Consider the following 17475-nt stretch of genomic DNA (forward strand, 5'->3'; position numbering starts at 1 on the left):
GGTAAGCAAGGGTAGGTGGTATCCAAGAGTGAGGACAATAAACCTCGCGGGGGCAAGGATGGAGAAACGCACGGGTGGGGTTGATGTTGGACAGTGTCACAAAGCCAAGCAGAGCAATGGAAACTGGTGAGTTCTAACTTTGCCGCGTAATCTCTGATTTCGGGATGAAGCAATTGCTCAGAAAGGCATAATGGTCGGAATGGGCTTCATGAGCGTGTAATCTGCATTTGCACAGGACCCGAACTTAGTTTAATGCTCTGCTCTAGTGTCTTAAAATTGCTAATATTTTACCTTTGAGTTTGTGTTTTGTAGTGAGGTCTGATGGACAATGGTGAGTGCGCATGAGCAGAGGGAAGATGCTTGCAGTGCGGGCAAGCGGCTGTGGTGCGGCAGCAGCCCACGCGCGAAGGGCTCAGATCCACGGGCACGACGGGCAGCAGGCACGCACAGCAGTGTCGTGGGGCAGTCCCCAGGGGACAGCCAGACTGGAACCTGGGCTTAGATTGGCGGCAGCAACAGCAGAAGTAGCAGCGGCAGTGGAAATGGCAGAAATCACAGGAGAGAGGAAGAAGGGCTTTGTGTGCAGCCAGCACCACGACCTGCAGTGGAAATGCTGGCGCGTCCGCCCCTGGCTGTCTGCAGAAATATTAACAGGGACTATAATTGCTGGCACTTAGACAGTAAACTTGACCAGTGCGTTATTACAAAATAAAAGTGTGTACACGTGGACATGGAAATAGAGCATATCAGGGAATTGTTAGAATTCTTGAAAGAGTTCACAATCTCTGGTTTTGAAAACTGCTGCAATATTGCAAAGCAAATGTCTACAGGCTTAGAAATGGAAATTACATTAAAAAATTTTCACATTCAATGACAAAGGTCTCTATTTTCATCTGAAGCTTTGACTGAAACAATTATTAACAGGGAAAACAGTTTTAAAATTAATTTTCTTGTAATTAAAGATACAGCAATAGAATTCATAAAAGGACATTTTCAATTATATACATATCATAAAGCCTCTTTCAGTTTCTTGTATTGGCCTCCACAATTTCCAGAAAACCCCAGAGAAAAAATTAAAATACCATTGTATGAACTTAGCATTTAAAATTAAATTCAGACTTACACAAAGCCGACTTGTACGAAGAGTTAATTTTTTTTTTTTAGAAAAATTAATCCCCTGGAATCATCAGCCCTATATATATCCTAAAATTTTTGTATCAAAATAATTTATCAGAAATTTATGCCAATGTTGTCAGACTATAAAATATTCTTAACAGCTCCAGTAACAGTTGCATCAACAGAAAAAAACTTCTAAAAATTACAAATTATCAAAAATTATTTGCCATCTTACATTTGCCAAGACTGGCATTGCTTTTAATTATACTGATGGGAAAGTACAGATTGTCATGATCTTATAAATGAATGTGCAGAAAAGTTGAGCCTGAAAAATCTTAGGATCAATCAAGATTTCACAATAATAAAGTGGTATTATTTTATTTTATTATGTAAAATTATGACATCAAAAATATTTTTGTTAGGTAGATAGTGAGGGATTCTGGATCTCCTAGGTACGAAAGTAGGTGCTGCTGCCCCCATCTTCGTGGACTACCCTATGAACCTGCCAATCAGAACTTGGTGCACCAGCTGCAAAAGAATGCAGAGGACTCTCTAGCCCACAGGCAAAGCCACGTGGATACCATAAAGTCTGGAAGTGACCTAGAACCCACATGCATAGTTAAGGCTCAGGTCATGTGACTCCCACCTGTCTAATCAAAGTGGTTCCATGGTGACCTCTGAACCACAAATGAGGTTCCTACCAGGACACTATAAAATAGGACGCAGACCACAGCCAAGCTCGCTCTCTCTCTTTTTTTTTTTTTTTTTTTTTGAGAGAGAGCCTTGCTCTGTTGCCCTGGCTAGCGTGCCGTGGCGTCAGCCCAGCTCACAGCAACCTCAAACTGCTGGGCTCAAGCAATCCTACTGCCTCAGCCTCCCGAGTAGCTGGGACTACAGGTATGTGCCACCATGCCCGGCTAATTTTTTCTATATATTTTCAGTTGTCTGGCTAATTTCTTTCTATTTTTAGTAGAGATGGGGGTCTCGCTCTTGCTCAGGCTGGTCTCAAACTCCTGAGCTCAAACGATCCACCCACCTCAGCCTCCCAGAGTGCTAGGATTATAGGCGTGAGCCACCACGCCTGGCCCAAGCTCTCTCTCTTTGCCCTTCCTTTTGCCTGCCCTGCTGTGACAATGGGCCCGGTCGTCATCCATGGTGTATGTACCATGCTCTGTAAACCTGTATCTTAGTCTTGCCCTGTAATCCTGTCTTTCCCTCCTCAGTAAACCTCATTTTCATGCTTGCCTAACTTTGGCGTGTCTTTTCGTTCTTAAGCCATTAGCACGCCAAGAACTGGAAGTTTCAGACTGAAACTTAACATTTTCCTTTTTAAGTTTTTGTTGTTACTCACATATCATGATTACCCCTCTTATGTTTTATAAGTAACAAAATATTTTTAAAGATGAAAGCTTTATAGTTTAGGACCTTTAATGGCAATTTTTCTCTCCTTTTTGAAAAAAGGGCCTCAGATTTTTATTTTGCACTGAGCCCCATAAATTATGTGGCAAACTTCAAGCTATGGTTTAAATGTGTTCCCCAAAGTTCATATGTTGGGCAGTTAATCCCCAATGCAACAGTGTTGAGAGGTGATTAGGTGATGAGGGCAGAGCCATGGAGGCAGACGTTAATGACTTTAATGAGTTAATGTTATCGTCAGAGTGGGTTCGTTATTGCAAGAGTAGGATTGTTATAAAAGTGAGTTCTGCCCCCTCTTGCTCAGTCTCTGGCACGTGCTCTCTTGCCCTTCACCCTTCTGACATGCGATGACACAGCAAGAAAGCCCTCACCAGAGTCAGCCCCTCAACCTTGGACTTTGCAGCCTCCAGAATGGTGAGTCAAAGAAATTTTTTTCCTTTATAAATTACCAGGTTTCTGGTTCTGTTCTAGTAGCACAAAATGGACAAAGACACTTCACCATTTGAATCTGGACATCAGTTTGAATGAAAAGAACACAAGGAAGAAAATAAAAAGTGTGACATGTAAAAAGAAACCAGCACCAGGTAATGGTCCTTTCTGATTGTCTTTACTTTAGGAAAGTAATTGATAAAAAAAGAAAAAGAAAAAGGGAGGGGGGGAAATCTTCCTTTTAATATAGATCTTTCCAAAGCCAAAATCAAGAAACCTTGAAAAAGAAATAAAATAGGTAGTTGAATTGCACATGGAAAAATGTGTAAGTTCCTAGCCACAAAAACCTCATTATATTGGCAAGACTAGGGTTGAATACATGAAGAATTTTAAAAATCAGATTAAATAGCATGCTAGAGAGTTAAAGTAAATGCAAACCAAGTGGCAGAATACATATTGCAGATAGTGAGGGCTCTGGCAAAAGAGTAGCCAATGTTTTAAATCAAAAGGTGCTCCTAAGTGTAAAATGAATAAGTCTGGAGCTTGAACATACAACATGAGTACAATAGTTAATAATAGTATTGGGTTTAGGATAATTGCTAAAAGAGTAGCTTTAGGTTCTCTCACCAGGAAAAAAAAAAAAAAGTAACTGTGTGGGATGATAGATGTGTTAATTTGCTTGACTACGGTTACCATTTCACTATAAGAATATCAAAACAGCATGTTGTATACCTTAAATATATACCAAAAAAGAGGAGCTAATGAGATCTAAGATTAAGAGATTTTTTATTTGGACAAAGATAGCAAGGAGCTGGTAGGTGGGTCTTGGCACTAAAGGAAGGGATACAAACTGTTATTTTTCTCAGATATTAAAACACTAGCTGGTTGTCCACAATCATTACTCTCACTATGTCAATATGTAGAAAGCATGGTCAAAAGGCAACTGGAGTTAGATGGGGTTCTTGTTCCACCACTAATTATCTACACGACACTAGGCAAATTTAGCCTTTCTTTTTCCTAATCTGAAAACTGGAGGAATTTACATTATCTTCCCACTTGCAGGACTTGGTAGAGATAACATATGTGAAAATTCTTTGAAAAAATAAAAAGTAGTAGTCAGAGCCTTAAATTATACATTCCAGCACTTAGAAGAGTTGCTTTATGTCAAAAAAGAATGGTTTTCCTGTAATTTAAGAAAGACTGTAATTTCAGTGGCGAGTTCATCAGTAGCAAGTTCCATCTTCTTAAATATTCCTAAAAAGCCATCTATCAAATGATGAACAGCAAAGACACCAATAATTACTGAGCTATCCTCCTCAAATTTCTCCTAAACTGATCATAATCTTGATAAACAACTACCAACATAGAAATAGCTGACCAATGGAAAACCGCAGTAGTGAACAAAATCTGGGTTAGAGTCCAAAATAAATACCAAACCATTTAAAAATAGCTTCATGATTTCGTAAACACTGAAACACAAACACATAAAACTTTTGAAGTTATTTTGGATAAATGGTGATAAACATGATAAAAATATCCTGAATTTTAAAATCAGACATGAGCTTTCCCCAAGTTCTCAACGAGCCCTTAACAAAGTGTTGTTCTGGAGAGTTTGTAGAATCAAAATGCGACTTTGGAAACAGTCTACCCAATTCTGGGTCACGGTTATGTAACCTTGTACATATTTCTAGTATTTTCAGAGAACCATTTTAATCATTTGTAAATGGAACAATAATAAACACTCTGCCTGCTGCATGATGCTTTAAAAGGCCCAAACCAGAAAATGCCTTAAAAACTGTGAGAATCTGCGCAGTGAGATATTTCTACAGTTTTCAGTCTGCTACTAGGCTCAGCAGCTTGATCTGGAAAGAGCCAGGGATGGTAACGAGGTGAGAATTTAAAGAATTCTTTATCTAAGGCCATAATCAATGAAAAGAGGACAGAATCCCTTTAGTGGGCTTTGCTAGAAATGAGACAAAAAGGAACTAAAAATAATGAACTGATGATCTCTAAAGCAATCTATTTCTGTTCTCTAGAAATCTGTGTCTGTCTAGCCAAAAAACGGAGAAGTGTTACTTTGCATAAATGAGACAGATTTATAGCGAATATATTAGAATTTTTTAATTCAAATAAAATGTTGCCTCCCTCAAAATAACCATGTCTTCAAAATAGACACATTTATTCCAACTGCTATCTTCACTTCTCTCCACTCCCCCAGTTCAAAACACTTTTAGATTTGCTACACACTTCGTAAACCAAAAAGATGTTACCCAGAATTGGCCCCCAAACATTTTTGGTTCCTGACAAAATTTAAATCTGTCTTTTAAAACACATTTTTCTAGGATTAAGGATTATTCAAAAGAAAGTGCCACAAGGTCTTCGATTACAGGTAGTCACAAAAGAGAATTTTTAAACTGTTTTAGCAATGGCAGTTTCAATGTATTAAATAATACTTGATTAACTTCCCAAGGTAATGGCCTCAAAGAGACCCAGCAAGTTCTGGTTTTGTTCCATTGTTCGTCATGTTACATCGCCTCATGTATTTGTGTTCATGTGCTCAGCTGTGCATAGCTATACCTGTGTGTATGTACACAGCAGCCATAGCACGAATTCTTTAGTAATGTTTTATCAGAGTAAAAAGGGTAAGCGAGGTATCCCAGGAAATTGGGAAATTTTTAGAGGGAAGAATGCCCAGTTCTAGTGTGGTAAATACTCTTTATTTCATTGCCCTATTTTTGTTTTCATCACACCACTGATTACTTACCTTATGTTATCTTGTTTATTTTTCTTTTTCTCCCTACTAGATTCTAAGCACCATATGAGTAGGGCCTTCAGAACCCTGTTCAACTCTATAGCCCAAGGCCTGGAACATGATGAATTCTTGATAGATATTTTTGGAAGGAGGGAAGGAAGGGAGGGAGGGAGGAATGGAAGGGGAGGGAAAAGAGAGAGGAGGAAAGGAAGGGAAGAAGGAAGGATTCCCAGGTCTGAGCTGAGCTTGTATTCCCTTCTCTGTCAAGGAAGTCAGCTGGTGGCTCAGTCTACACTGACAAAAGAACAGGTGAGGGAGCCAAGGATGATTAGATGCTCTTTTCCGCCCAACCCCCTGAACTGTGTTCATCCACAATACTTCTGACACCAAATTCTCCAATTCTCCACACACTAACTGGGTGTCCTACAATTCAGTTCAATTCTGACTCTAACTTCCCAGAATTAGTGCACACATCCCAGGTTAAGGGTCAGTCCCACAAGACCACCCTCATCTCAGACACCAGTGCAAAGTCTCAGGTTGCCACTTACACTTCTGACTGAGGAGCTACAAATTCAGTGTTTCCCATAACCCCCTCCTCATGTCCAATAACTTGCTAGAATGGCTCACAGAACTCAGGAAAGTGCTTTACTGACTAATACTGGTTTATTATTAATATTATTAATATAAAGAGTACAACTCTTCCATGCCTTCTCCAGGAACACCATCTTCCCAGCACCTTGATATGTTCACCAATCCAGAAGCTCTCTGAAGAGTGCCATTTACGAAGAGTTTTTCAGAGTTTTTATGAAGGTTTCATTATGTAGGCATGATTGATTAAATCACTGGCCACTGGTGATGGAACTCAAGCTCCTCCTCAAGGTCATGCCTTGGACTTTTTGGCAACCAGTCTCCATCCTGAAGCTATTGAGGGACCATCCCCAGCTACCAGTCATCTCACTAACATCCAAAAATCACTCCTAGCACTTAAGAGATTCCATGGGTTTTAGGAGCTGTGTGCCAAGACCTGGGGACAAATACCAAATATCTATTTCTCATTGGACCACACCCCTTCACCCATTCCCAATAATCTCTGTCAGTTACCACCCCCACCCACACCTTCCTTTTTGATAAGTGTTATTAATCTTAAAGTACTACACAAATGCAGCTTAAGCCAAAGATTCCAGCCATTGTTGCTCCTTCTGTGTAGAAATTATGGAGCTACCTGAGAAAACCAGAGTTCTGAGTGTTTTATTTTTGGCAGGTGCTGTGGTATCAGATGAAGATGCTATGGTCTCACTGTCTTTCCATTTATCTGTCTCTTCCTCTCTCTCTCTCTCTCTCTCTCTCTCTCTCTCTCCTTACTTTCCCCACCAAGGGTCACACCCTCCTCCTCCAAGGGTTCATCCACAAGGACCCATTAGCCTGGCCTCGTATTCACTAAAGTCTGAAATGTAGACTTTAGACATTATGTCCATTATAGTTGCCTTAGAAGCTGGGAGTCATGTTAAAAGAGATGGTTTGTTGAATGTAAGCATTTGAAAATATATGTGATCCTGTTGGGTCCTTTCTTCATGTTTAAAGGTATTGGAAAACTTAGGAAATGGAGCTGGCTTTGACATTCTCAACCTCTAAGAGGTCCTGAATATGATGGAGAATTCTGGCTTCTAATTATTTGACCCTTGAATATATTTCTGTCCCTTGGAAACTCAGTTTATTCATTTCTAAAATGAGATAATAATTCTCGCCCTGACTATTGTATGGTGCTGTTAAAAGGACCAAATATGGAAATGCCTTGAAAACTGTCAGAAGATTTACAGTGAGGTGAAAGTCAAGACTTTAGGGTTAGGGTCCAGCACCTCCACTGGCCAAATCGCTTACCCACATTGTAAACAGAAGGGCTCACCAGGATATGTTTTGAATCCCTGCCAGCTATCAAATTCTGTGATGTTAGGAAATGAGGGATGATTATCATCACTTCCTTTTCACCTTTGGTAGCTGCTGCCAAGTTTACAAGAGAAGGAGCTAAAGGAAACTGGCCTTTTTGGATATTACTTTTACTATATGGAATTAAGAGTTTACCATTAACATACTTTGGGAAACTGACCAGAGGGTGGAGCTGACAGGAAAGTAGCAGTAAGTTTATTGAGGAAATTGCATTTTGCAAGTTGGTAGCTAGGCAAATTTAAAAAAAGAAAAAAGAAGATTCTTTATGCTTCTAGCTGCTGTAGATTGCAGGTAACTCATCTCAACACTCTTTAGAACTTCAGAACTAATCAACTGCAGCCAGTGTGTATTATTACATGCAATTCAAAGCATCTAGCACAAAGGAAATGAAAGCTGAAGGGTAGTAGGGGAAGAATGTCAGAGAAATGGTGAATTTGAGCTACACATGTTTTGCTAATAATGAGGCAACAAAGAAAAAAGGAATGTCTGCTTTGAGTTTAATAGATAATGACTGGAATAAACCAAGAGATAAAAGCATTCGTAAAAATGGAGTTCTAAATTTGCCCATGATTATCAAAATCTCTTTTAAGTAAATAATTTCACTACTTGCCCACAAACCGACATGAACTCCATTTTCCTGGCTTCTAATCCCTTTGCTCACTTTTAAATCCTGTCCCTCAATAATTGTTCTAGTCTCAAACACCACGGTTACCACAATTCCGTGAAATCTCTCAGAGCTACGATCAGGCTTAATTCCCTAATTCTGTACTAACTGATACTGTTAACACAGAATAAATAGTAGCCATACAAACTTACAAAAACAGTAATTTAGGCAATTATATTAATTAATGAAGAATTGTTCAGTCTTATGATAGTATCCCTAGTCATAAATCAAACAGTTATGTTTCAGAAATTGTGTAATTTACCATGCTATAATGTAGTTCACATAAATAATATTTGATTTTATTCCCAATATCAAGGAGTCAATGATTTCATCTCTCAAGTAAAAAAATAAAATCAGGATTGCGCCATCTGCTATCATTCTAATCAAGGCTGGATTCCAAGGACACTTGTTTAAGGATACTCTCCCCCGTATATCCGCCACTGTGTGCTTAAAACATTGCACATGGGTGGCAGTGGAGTGAGTCCCAAGCATAGACATGTTTTGTTTGAATAACACAGCATTTTAAAATTTTTTGAGCGGACATTAAAAAATATATAGACTCTTAACTGGCTTTTCTTTAAAAATTGGAAGGTCTGGCAATAATGGACACTGTCTATTCTATCTTTCTTGTCTTTTTCCCTGTCATTCTCTCTTCAAACACACTGGTGCATTTCATTGATTTAGATTTCCTGACTGGCCCCATTGGGACATGAGTTTTTACTACCTCTTCTGTAAGAAGTTAGATCACAAGACTGGTAGTGTCTTTGTTTGGATTTCCTTTATTTACAGTACAATTTAAAAGGTTTTCCTGCTTCTGAGTTGTCTTAATGTCAATATAATAGGACCGACTTAATAGGAATAGACTAGAAAGACAGACATTCCTTAAACGCATACTAGTGATATAAATAGAAAAAGTACAAGAGTGAGGGCATTACAAGAATTGCAAATGGAAAAAAATATATATACAAATTAAGAAAAAAGTTAGGAAATATCACCAGCTGACTCAGAAATCTAAAACCCATTGAAAATGAATCTCTACTTTAAGAGAACCTGAATTTCAGTAAGCTTCTAAGCTCAAGAAACTAACTTTCTGGTGAATCCTCAAAATAAGGCGGTTAAAAAAAAAGTAAACTCATGTAATACATACTATAAACTAATTAAATGCCTAGGATATAACTGCTGAAAATACAGTCCCTGGTTGTAGATCAGGAGTTCCCAAACTTAGAATTGCTTTGGAAGCTTTAAAAAAATGCTAGAGTCTAAATCCACTCCAAAGATTTGTATTTAATTGGTGTAGAGTGTGGCCTGGACACTGGGATTTTGGAAAGTTCCTCAAGTGCTTCTAAAATGTGGCAAAATTTGAGCAGCATTGCTATAAACACTGATTTGGCTGTCATTAAAGATTATTAGGGTTATTGCCTCTTAAAAAACTAATCCTAGTTCTTAAGATTAAAGCAAATCATCTACATGTTCCCAAAGCCCCAAAAGGTGTATCATGTCATTAAACTATGGATTTGAGAGAATAAGGGGTCAGAGGGCAAATCTTTTTACCCTAAAGGAAAATGTTATCTGACCCATCAAAAGAATTTCAACAGTCCTATTTAAACTTGACCAAGTTAATTCCTGAATTAGACCTTGATTTCCTCATTTGTAAAATAGGGACAATAATTCCTACCTTATAAGATTGTTCTGTAGATTAAATGAGATAACATATATAAAGCAATAGTTGGTTCTTAATAAATAGTAACTATTTTTTTTACAAATCTGATATTCAGTGACTATAGTTTTTCCTCAAAGCCGTAGCCAATAATTCTAGCTAATATTAATCTTTCTCTTCCCTTGTATTGCACAGCACTCCAATTTCAAATGCTTTATTTTATATTGTGCTATAACGTTCAAAGAATTGTGGTCTTACTGGATAGACAAGAATTGTTTGAGAGAAAGGGATATTAAACAGACTGTTTATCAGCATTGATAAAAAGCTGCTTGCTTCTCATACAGTTTACTATGATATATTAGGTTGAGAGACTTGATCCTAAAATTGTTGGATGGAACTGGCAACGAGTTTTAAAGTGATATCCACATCCACGCCAACATGTGTTGTTTTGGGATTTTTTGATAAAGGCCATTCTCACCGGAGTTAAGTGGTATCTCATTGTGGTTTTGATTTGCATTTCCCTGATGATTAGGGATGTTGAGCATTTTTTGATATTTTTTTTGGCCATTCTTATGTCTTCTTTTGAAAAATTTCTATTCATGTCCTTTAGAGACAGGAACACTCATACACTGCTGGTGGGAATGCAAACTAGTGCAACCCCTATGGAAAGCAATATGGAGATACCTTAAACAGATTCAAGTAGACCTACCATTTGATCTAGCAATCCCATTATTGGGCATATACCCAGAAGAACAAAAGTCATTCTTTAACAAAAACACCTGTACCCGAATGTTTATAGCAGCACAATTTACAATCGCAAGGATGTGGAAACAACCCAAGTGCCCATCAATCCACGAATGGATTAGTAAACTGTGGTATATGTATACCATGGAGTACTACTCAGCTATAAGAAATAACAATGATACGACATCTCTTTGGTTCTCCTGGAGAGAGCTGGAACCCATTATACTAAGTGAAGTATCCAAAGAATGGAAAAACAAGCATCACATGTACTCACCAGAAAACTGGTTTCCCTGATCATCACCTAAATGTACATCAGGGAAGGATACCAATTGGATATCAGACTGGGATGGGGGGTGGGGGGAGGGGATGGGTGTATGCCTACATGATGAGTGCGTTGCACACCCTCTGGGGAATGGTCATGCTTGAAGGTGCAGACCCGGGGAGGTGGGGGGGGGGAGGGGATGGAGGTATGACTACATGATGAGTGCCAGGTGCACTGTTGGGAGAATGAGAACGGACGCGCTTGGGACTCTGACTCGGGGGGATGGGTGGGACATGGAAAATGTATATAACCTAAACTTATGTACCCCCATGATGAGCTGAAATAAAAAAAATATATATAAAAAAAAAATAAATAAAAAAAAAATAAAATAAAAAAATAAAATAAAATTTAAAAAAAAAAAATAAAAAAAAATAAAGTGATATCCAGAAAAAACCAATGGATCGGCTGTTGGGAGGGGGTTGTGAAGTAGCACTTTCCTTTTTAAAGGTAGAATAAGCCATATTTTTTGTATTAGTTTTCTATTGCAGCTGTAACAGATTACCAGAAAAGCGGTGGCTTAAATACACAAATTTATTATCTTACAGTGCTGTGTGTTAGAAGTCTGACATGGATCCCACTGGGCTGAGATCAAGGTGTCAGCAGGGTGCATTCCTTTGTGGGGTCTGTGGGGGAGCATCTGTTTCCTTGCCTTTTCCAGCTTCTAGAGTCCACTTTAACTTTTGGCTCCCTGTATCTGTCTTCAAAGCTAGCAAGAGCAAACAGTCTGCATTCTACCAACACTCTGGTTATCTTTTCTATAGTCACAAAAGGAGTCCCTCTGACTTCTTCCTCCCCTACGTCTTCCTCTCTCAGGGGCCCTTGTGAGCACAATGGGCCCACCTGGATAATCCAGGGTTCTCTCCCTACTTCCTTAGCTGATTGGCAAACTCAATTCATCTGCTCCCTTAATTCTCCTTTGCCATGTGACATAACATGTTTACACAGTAACAACAATAGAAAGAAAAGTCAAACTAGACTGCCAATTACATAGCAAACAGATCATCTTCTCTCTCAGTTCAGTCAAGACTGACTGTTATCCCAGTTTCAGGAATTAGAATGTGGACAGCTTTGGGGACCATTATTCTGCCTACCATATATTGATCTCATCATAAGAAGCTAAATAGGATCAAGAGTTTTTAACAAAGTAAGATCTAATACAAGACAGATTAAGACAACAGCAACTGACCAAGTCACACACTCACGCTCTCTATACCTGATCCATGGCAGACATTGCAAATCAACCAGGTATAATTGTACCCTTAGAATCTTCCCCAGAGCATGCTACTTAATCACCAGTAAGTGCGGTCAAGCAGAATTGGCATGCAAAGTGAAATCTATTTTGCATCCTAAATTTGAGCAGTGGTAGTGGCAAGAGACTTTCTCACAGGGCATTTTTTTGGAATAAGGTGATGATCTGATGTTTTTAATCTGGCAGACAAAAGGAATCCCAGCTGAGCTAAAATAAAAAGATCATAAGACAATAAAACAAGTGAAATAATTAATTTGATCCTTGACAGAAATCTGTGTTTCCATGATACTTTGTAGAGAAATCTTATGGTGGCCAAGAAAATCTCCATTTATTACTGGCCCTGCCCACACTACACAAACCATCTCTTGAGGTCTATTGTCATGTACCTTTTTTTAAAACAGGATATTTTGCTTCGAAAGATTTGGATACTGTGTATATGTAGATATTTTAATTTAAAAATTATTATAAAACTCTATGGCCTCTTACAAATATTTTATACAAGTAATCCATGATCATGGTAGAGAAGTTAGGAAAAACAAAAAAGAAAGACAGAAGAAAAACTACACATGATTGTATCTGCTGGAAGTAAATTTTGGTGCTTATTCTGCCAGATGTGTTAACATTCATACATTCATTCATTCAACATATTTTTATTAAGCCCTGTGCCAGGTGCTGTTCTAGGCCTTGAGGGTATAGCATGAATAAAACAGACAAAAATCTATGCCCCAAAATGAGCTCAGTTATGTACAAAAAATTACATTTTTTAAAAATAAAATTACACTATATTTTGTATACACAAAGTTTGTAATTGGCTTTTTCTATGTCCTAGTTGTTTGAAGTATCCCCCTAATTTTGTCAGGCTTTTATGGTTTTCCCAGTAGTCTTGATTTAACCAAGAGACAAGATGAGCACTTACTGCTGCATAATTGGCAGTCCTGACTTACGTTTCCATAGTTTGTTGCTATGTGGGAGCTTTACTTGGCTCAGTTGAGCAATTCTCTCTTGGGTTTTTTTTCTTGTGCAGTTTGACAATTTCTGGTGCTAGAGTTATCTTGAAGGCTTCCTCATGCCCAGGTCCCACGGATTCTGGCTATTGGCTGGGATGGCAGACAAAGTTGTGGTCTGGAACACCCACACACAGCCTCTCCTTGTGGCCTGGGCTTCCTCACAACATGCCAGTTGGGTTTTGAGGTCAAGTGTCCAAAAGCACGAGGCAGAAGCTATATCGCCTCTTATGACTTAGCTTCAGAAGTCTCATAGGGTCACTTACATCATGGTCTCAAGCCTATCAGATTCGAGGGGAAGAAATGTAAATCCCCACCCTTGACAGGAAGAGCCTCAGCATCGCCTTGTAAAGGTATATGGGGTGGAGTACAGTGTGGTGACTATCTGTGGGAAATGCAATATGCCACATAGCTCAACTTCCTTACACCTTTAATCTGTATGGTTAAAATCAGGAATACCAAATTCCAGGGCCACTGTAAGTTTAAGAGAAAAGTCCTATCACTATCAAGCCTCTCTAAAGTAACACATCTCAGGCTGGCTGCGGTGGCTCAGGCCTGTAATCCTACAACTCTGGGAGGCTGACGTGGGAGGATCGCTTGAGGTCAGGAGGTTGAGAACAGCCTGAGCAAGATTGAGACCCTGTCTCTACTAAAAATAGAAAAAATTAGCTGGACGCCAGGGCACTCCAGCCTGGGCAACAGAGAGAGACTCTGTCTCAGGAAGAAAAAATAAAAAATCTTAAAAAAACCACATCTCAAAGATTCAGTTTAGTAAAAAAAGAACTGATAATTGAATAACTATTCTAATTCCCTGTATATTTATCCTAGGGTTTAACACTTAAAAATATCAGTTGATGATAAAACAGCTTGATTGGGGTTTTTTTCCTCTGTAATTTGCAAAACTCACCCTGAGAAAGTGGCATGTAGAGAAACAATCTTTCCTATGTGTGAAGTATGAGAAGAGCCATTAATTAACTTTGGCATTCAAGGTTACTAAGATTATAATGTAAATTAATCTTAATAGTGTTTAAACGTAATGTTGAGAAGGCTGATGAATGGGTTCTAGACATCTGTGGGATCTCTACGTACATCTTTGTGAAGAGATAAATACCTTAAATTATCAGGTTTGTCTTACCAAAAAAAAGTCAAATGAGAATTTAGAGGAATTTTTAAATAAATACTTGGTGAGACAAATCAACCTTTTATCCTTTTATTCAATAGTCAATGAGCACCTATGATATATCTGGTACAAACAAATACTAAATACCCACAGTATACTATTTAGGTTACATAAAAATAATGTCAAATGATTGATACTATGGCATTTTAATATCACAAATAAAATATCATTATAGTAAATATTATTATAAAGAATGATTTTATTATATATAGCAGATATAGAAAAGTCACAGCAGAGTATCCACATCAGTGTGCTATTGATCTGATCACAACACATTCTTTCGGTTGTAGATAGTTTTTCATGTCTTTCTTTAAAGAATTACTCCTTTGGGTTCTAATTATTTCCTGTAGAGGGGAGAGTTAAGCTGGATGGTAGCTAAAAGCCACATGTTTCTTTTGTCCTGATGTGAGAGAAACGCTCACTTCCTTTTACGTTGTATAAATTCTCAAATCCTCCCTCTAGAAGTTAACATAAAAAAGGAAGACTTACTTTCCTTCTTTCTGAGTTCAATCCTTTCTCCTTGTTACAACAAAGTGAATGAATGTAATTGTTTCTTTTAGACCTGTTTCTAACCATGGGTCCGTTAATACTAAATTTCTTGTTTTCAAATTTTTAATTTTCTCTAGAGTTCATTGTAATGGGAATAGATGACCCCCGTTTCCAACAACATAATGCATTAATTAACTGTTAAAATCAGCCTAGGAAATCTGAGATTCCTGTGCATAACATGCTCAATGTGGTGAACTTACTGGGTCATTTCACTTAAGAGAAAAAAAAAAAAAAAGGTAGAACAAATGAGAGAAGATTATGTCACAAAGTAGCAAAGGAAAGTCCCGTTTTGTTCCTTATTTGTTTGCTTTTTGTTTCTCAGGTTTGAGTTTGGGTTTGGTTTGGTCTTGCTGGAGAAGAGGGATGCTTTTCCTGCTCACTAGTGCTGCCCTGACAGAAAAACGTAGCCTGGCAAAACACATTTTCCTGGAATCACAGCTTTTTCTCCCCTTACTGAAGATGGTTTAGGGGAATCACACCATCCAGTTATTTTCCAGACAGCTCCATTTTCTTTGTTGAATCATATACAAGACCTGAACAGGGAGAGGAAATGTTCTCAGAATAGATTCATTTCATGCATGGGTCCATGCGTAGGCATTGGAATTACTTGTGGGTTTTTCTAGGGTCTTTACTGGATATTTATATTTACACCTTTAAAAGTTAGAACTTCAAATAATCTAGAAATATGGTTTATGTAGCTTGAATTTCTGCCTTAACTTTTGACATTGTAAATACCGTAAGTAGTGCTTCAATTGTTTTTCTTCAGACACTGCAGATGTATAAACATAGAATATGTTAACATTCCTCTTATTTTAAACCTAACCTTAGGCCTTCTTAGATCACAGAAGTGTGAGTCTAGTTGTAAAAAGTTATCATCTCTTTTCAGGATATAAAATAATGGAGAAGAAAAGAATAGTAATCATAAATGTCTAATTCATTTCCAGTTTTCTAAATCTGTCATAAGAACCCAGGTTTTGCTTTACAGGCATTAAATATATGTATCTGGGAAATCAACCAATTCATAAAAACCAAGTTAATTGGCCTTTTCGTAATGGGTACTATAATCCCTTGCTCTGGTTTGATTTCTTATTTTTTCCCCTGTATTTGTTCATTCATTCCGCCAGCACTCATGAAGTATGTAACATATTCTAAGCTTGGTGCATTAGTCTGGGCACTCAAAATTAGTGAGACAAAAACTCCTGGGACCCAGAGAGCATAAAGTCTAGCATGGAAACAGACAATAACCAGTCACAAAACAATATATTTATCCAGGACAAATTTATTTATTTAACAAATATTCCAGACACTATACTAGGTCGTGGGGAGAACAAAAAGGCATAGTCCGTCTCAGGAAAGTTAATCATGCAGACAGGTCTTAATCATATGTAACACAGATATAAGTTGAATGCTGTAGAATTTAGAACTCTTTCAGTTTCAAGTGGGCAAAACCCCAACTCACAATTGCAAATGCCAAAAAAAAAAAAAAAAGTATTTATTGGCTGAAGGGCTAGGTGCAGGTATGGCTTGGCGTAGGGGCTCAAACAACGTCCCCAGGATCTGGTGCCTCTCCTCCTTTAAGTACTGCTCGCCTCCATTTTTGTTTCATCTCCACCTTCAAACCCAGTGATAAAAGAACAGTGTTTTCTCCCAACAAATATTCTGGGCGTGACTCTCATTAATTCAAAACAGAACACACACACATTCCTAAACTAATCCTGGCCAGCGGAATGTGGTGCTCTGCTTGGCCAGGCCTAAACCACACGCTCAGCCTTAGACTTGGGGGTGGAGCCAATTCCAGGAGAAGCCTGTGGATTGGGAGTGGGCAAGACGGGTCAGGCCCCAGAAGAAACTGGGATGCCTTACAAAAGGGGGAGAAATAGACATTAGCAGCCAAAGCAACTAGCCACTGTCCACTACAATGCCGTGTGTGGTCCAGTCTCTGTGTGCCCTCCTATTCCTAGACGCAAATGCAGCAACCAAAATTCCACTAAAGCAATTTCTGACTTTACTGGTGCCTCTCAAAGACTGTCAAAGGGGATTTGAGTTGTAACCTACAGACACACGTGTCCTCTTTTCCCTTTTCTCTCATTCTCGATATCTCACCTGTCCCGTGGTTGTCCCAGTGCCTCTCTGTGTGCTCTTTCATCCAGTCCCTACCGAAATTCCAGCCCTAGCTCACATCGCTGCTGTCCTTTCCTCATTTACAGTACCTCAACTCCGTGCTGGATCCACTTGTCCCTCACTCCTAGTACTTTCCTTCTCCATTGTGGGTCTTCCAGGCTTATGTGTTTCTCAAGTTTTCCTTCCACTGATTTAACCAAACTGCATAATAAAATTCAGAAATTCCCTTAAAAAGTGGGGGTGAGAGGAACCCAGTGGCAAAAAATTAGACTATTTTAACCTCTTTTTTTAAGGGATGTATCTTGCTATGTTGCCCAGGTTGGGTTCA

The 17475-nt window shown here is 38.5% G+C and overlaps 1 protein-coding gene across 2 annotated transcripts in view; it reads left to right on the forward strand.

The window, feature by feature from the left end:
- Positions 1-3003: 3003 nt before the first annotated feature.
- Positions 3004-17475, forward strand: part of CSRP2 (cysteine and glycine rich protein 2) — a 53953-nt gene continuing 39481 nt past the window's right edge. The window contains exons 1-2 of one of the 2 annotated variants that reach the window (XM_045553324.1): positions 3004-3116; positions 4662-4850. In XM_045553324.1, the coding sequence (XP_045409280.1) occupies positions 4840-4850 (11 nt within the window). In that variant the 5' untranslated portion in view covers positions 3004-3116; positions 4662-4839. The remainder of the gene's footprint in view (positions 3117-4661; positions 4851-17475) is intronic. The other variant, XM_045553326.1, reaches the window with a different exon arrangement.

This window comes from Lemur catta, chromosome 6 (assembly GCF_020740605.2).
Source record: "Lemur catta isolate mLemCat1 chromosome 6, mLemCat1.pri, whole genome shotgun sequence".
Taxonomy (NCBI): domain Eukaryota; kingdom Metazoa; phylum Chordata; class Mammalia; order Primates; family Lemuridae; genus Lemur; species Lemur catta.